General features: G+C 47.9%; 1 protein-coding gene across 1 annotated transcript in view; it reads right to left on the reverse strand.

Moving 5' to 3' along the window:
- The window catches only part of MAP6D1 (MAP6 domain containing 1), a gene marked incomplete at its 5' end in the record, with an annotated part of 7,048 nt that extends 5,604 nt beyond the window's left edge, over positions 1-1,444 (reverse strand). Inside the window, one exon of the mRNA XM_010855710.1 lies at positions 1,371-1,444. Within this exon, the coding sequence (XP_010854012.1) occupies positions 1,371-1,444 (74 nt within the window). The remainder of the gene's footprint in view (positions 1-1,370) is intronic.
- Between the last annotated feature and the right edge of the window lie 4 nt (positions 1,445-1,448).

Below are 1,448 nucleotides of genomic sequence, written 5' to 3' on the forward strand. Positions count from 1 at the left end.
GTTAGGACTCCTCACCTCCACTGCAGGGGCATGAGTTTGATCCCTGGTCAGGGGACTAAGATCCTGCAAGCTGTATGGCATGGCCAAAAGAAACCCCCCAAAACAAAGCAGTGGTTCAAAAAGCAGAGTGAAAAGTCCCTCAGTCTCCATTTACTCCTGGCAGCGTCTACAACTCCTTTTCCTTCCTTTCCCTAAAGGTTACGATTTTCTCACATATCCATGCGGAGACATTTTACGCTTATTTCAGCAGATATGTATACATCAATAACCCCTTTAACAACACAGATAGTAGCAGACATACTGTTCTGCATCTTTTTTGACATCTGTTTTAGTCCCTCCTATGGCAGAGCTATAATTAACCAGTCCCCTACATCAGTAGGACTGATTTCCATCAACACTGTTCCCATCTTCTGTACACTGTTGACATGTACCTTATTACTCAACTCCCGCCCCATGTTCAAGGTTACATGTAGGGAAATTTTCTCTAAGTGCAGTAACTAGATCAAAGAACAGTGTTTTTAATAGCCCCAAATTAGCAACACCGTAAATATTTAATGACATAAGAACAGGTTAATATTTGGAGGTACATATCAATATATGGGTAATGTATTGATATACCCATAAGACAAAACACTACACATCCATTAAAACTCATGTTATAGAAGAGCGTCTAGTAACAGGGACCAACAGCCACATACATGAAATAAAAAATGTAGTTACAAATCGAGCCATGTAAGAATTACAAATGGATATGAACTCAAATACATGTTAAGGATTAGAAAGAACTACCAGTTTGGGGTAGGATTGGGGATACTCATTTTTTATGTTGTAATTTCTGTAATTTCCAGTTTTTCTACAGTGACTATGTCTCACTGTTGGAGTAAGGAGAGAGAAAGCCCTCACTTATCCAGGAGAGGAGCACAGGCCTGTCCGTGAGAGCCGAGTCAGCTGCCCTCAGTGGGATCTTGAGGGGACCACCCAGAAGCCCTGCATCTGGTCCTCACCACCAATGCCCCCAGAGGGCACTGGCAGCTGGCCTGCGAGACTCCTTCCATGGCTGGGCCCTTCTGGCAGAAATTAAGATTTTAACTCGGAGGAAGGCAGGCCTTTCTGACAGGACTGCCCCAGAGAGTGAGATAGTGAGCTCACCATCAGGGAGGTGCTTGCTCTCTGACTCCAAGTCTGGTCAGGGAGCATCAACGGAGAATCAAAGGGGTGACCTCACAGGCTGCCTGAAGCTCTCGAAGTCGGGTGGGATGGGGAATCCGGGCGCCTCCTCGTTCCTGCCCACCTGGTCCTCCTGCCTCCGCGATTCAGTCTCCTGGGACCACGGGGTCTGAGTACGATGGGCTCCCCTGCCCCCAGCCTACCTGTATGATGTGGTCGCCACTGCAGCCGCATCCGCGTCACCGATGGGGAGCACGTAGACCCCCCGGCCGGGGGTTGCG

This window comes from Bison bison, unplaced genomic scaffold, assembly GCF_000754665.1.
Source record: "Bison bison bison isolate TAMUID 2011002044 unplaced genomic scaffold, Bison_UMD1.0 scf7180017864367, whole genome shotgun sequence".
NCBI lineage: Eukaryota > Metazoa > Chordata > Mammalia > Artiodactyla > Bovidae > Bison > Bison bison.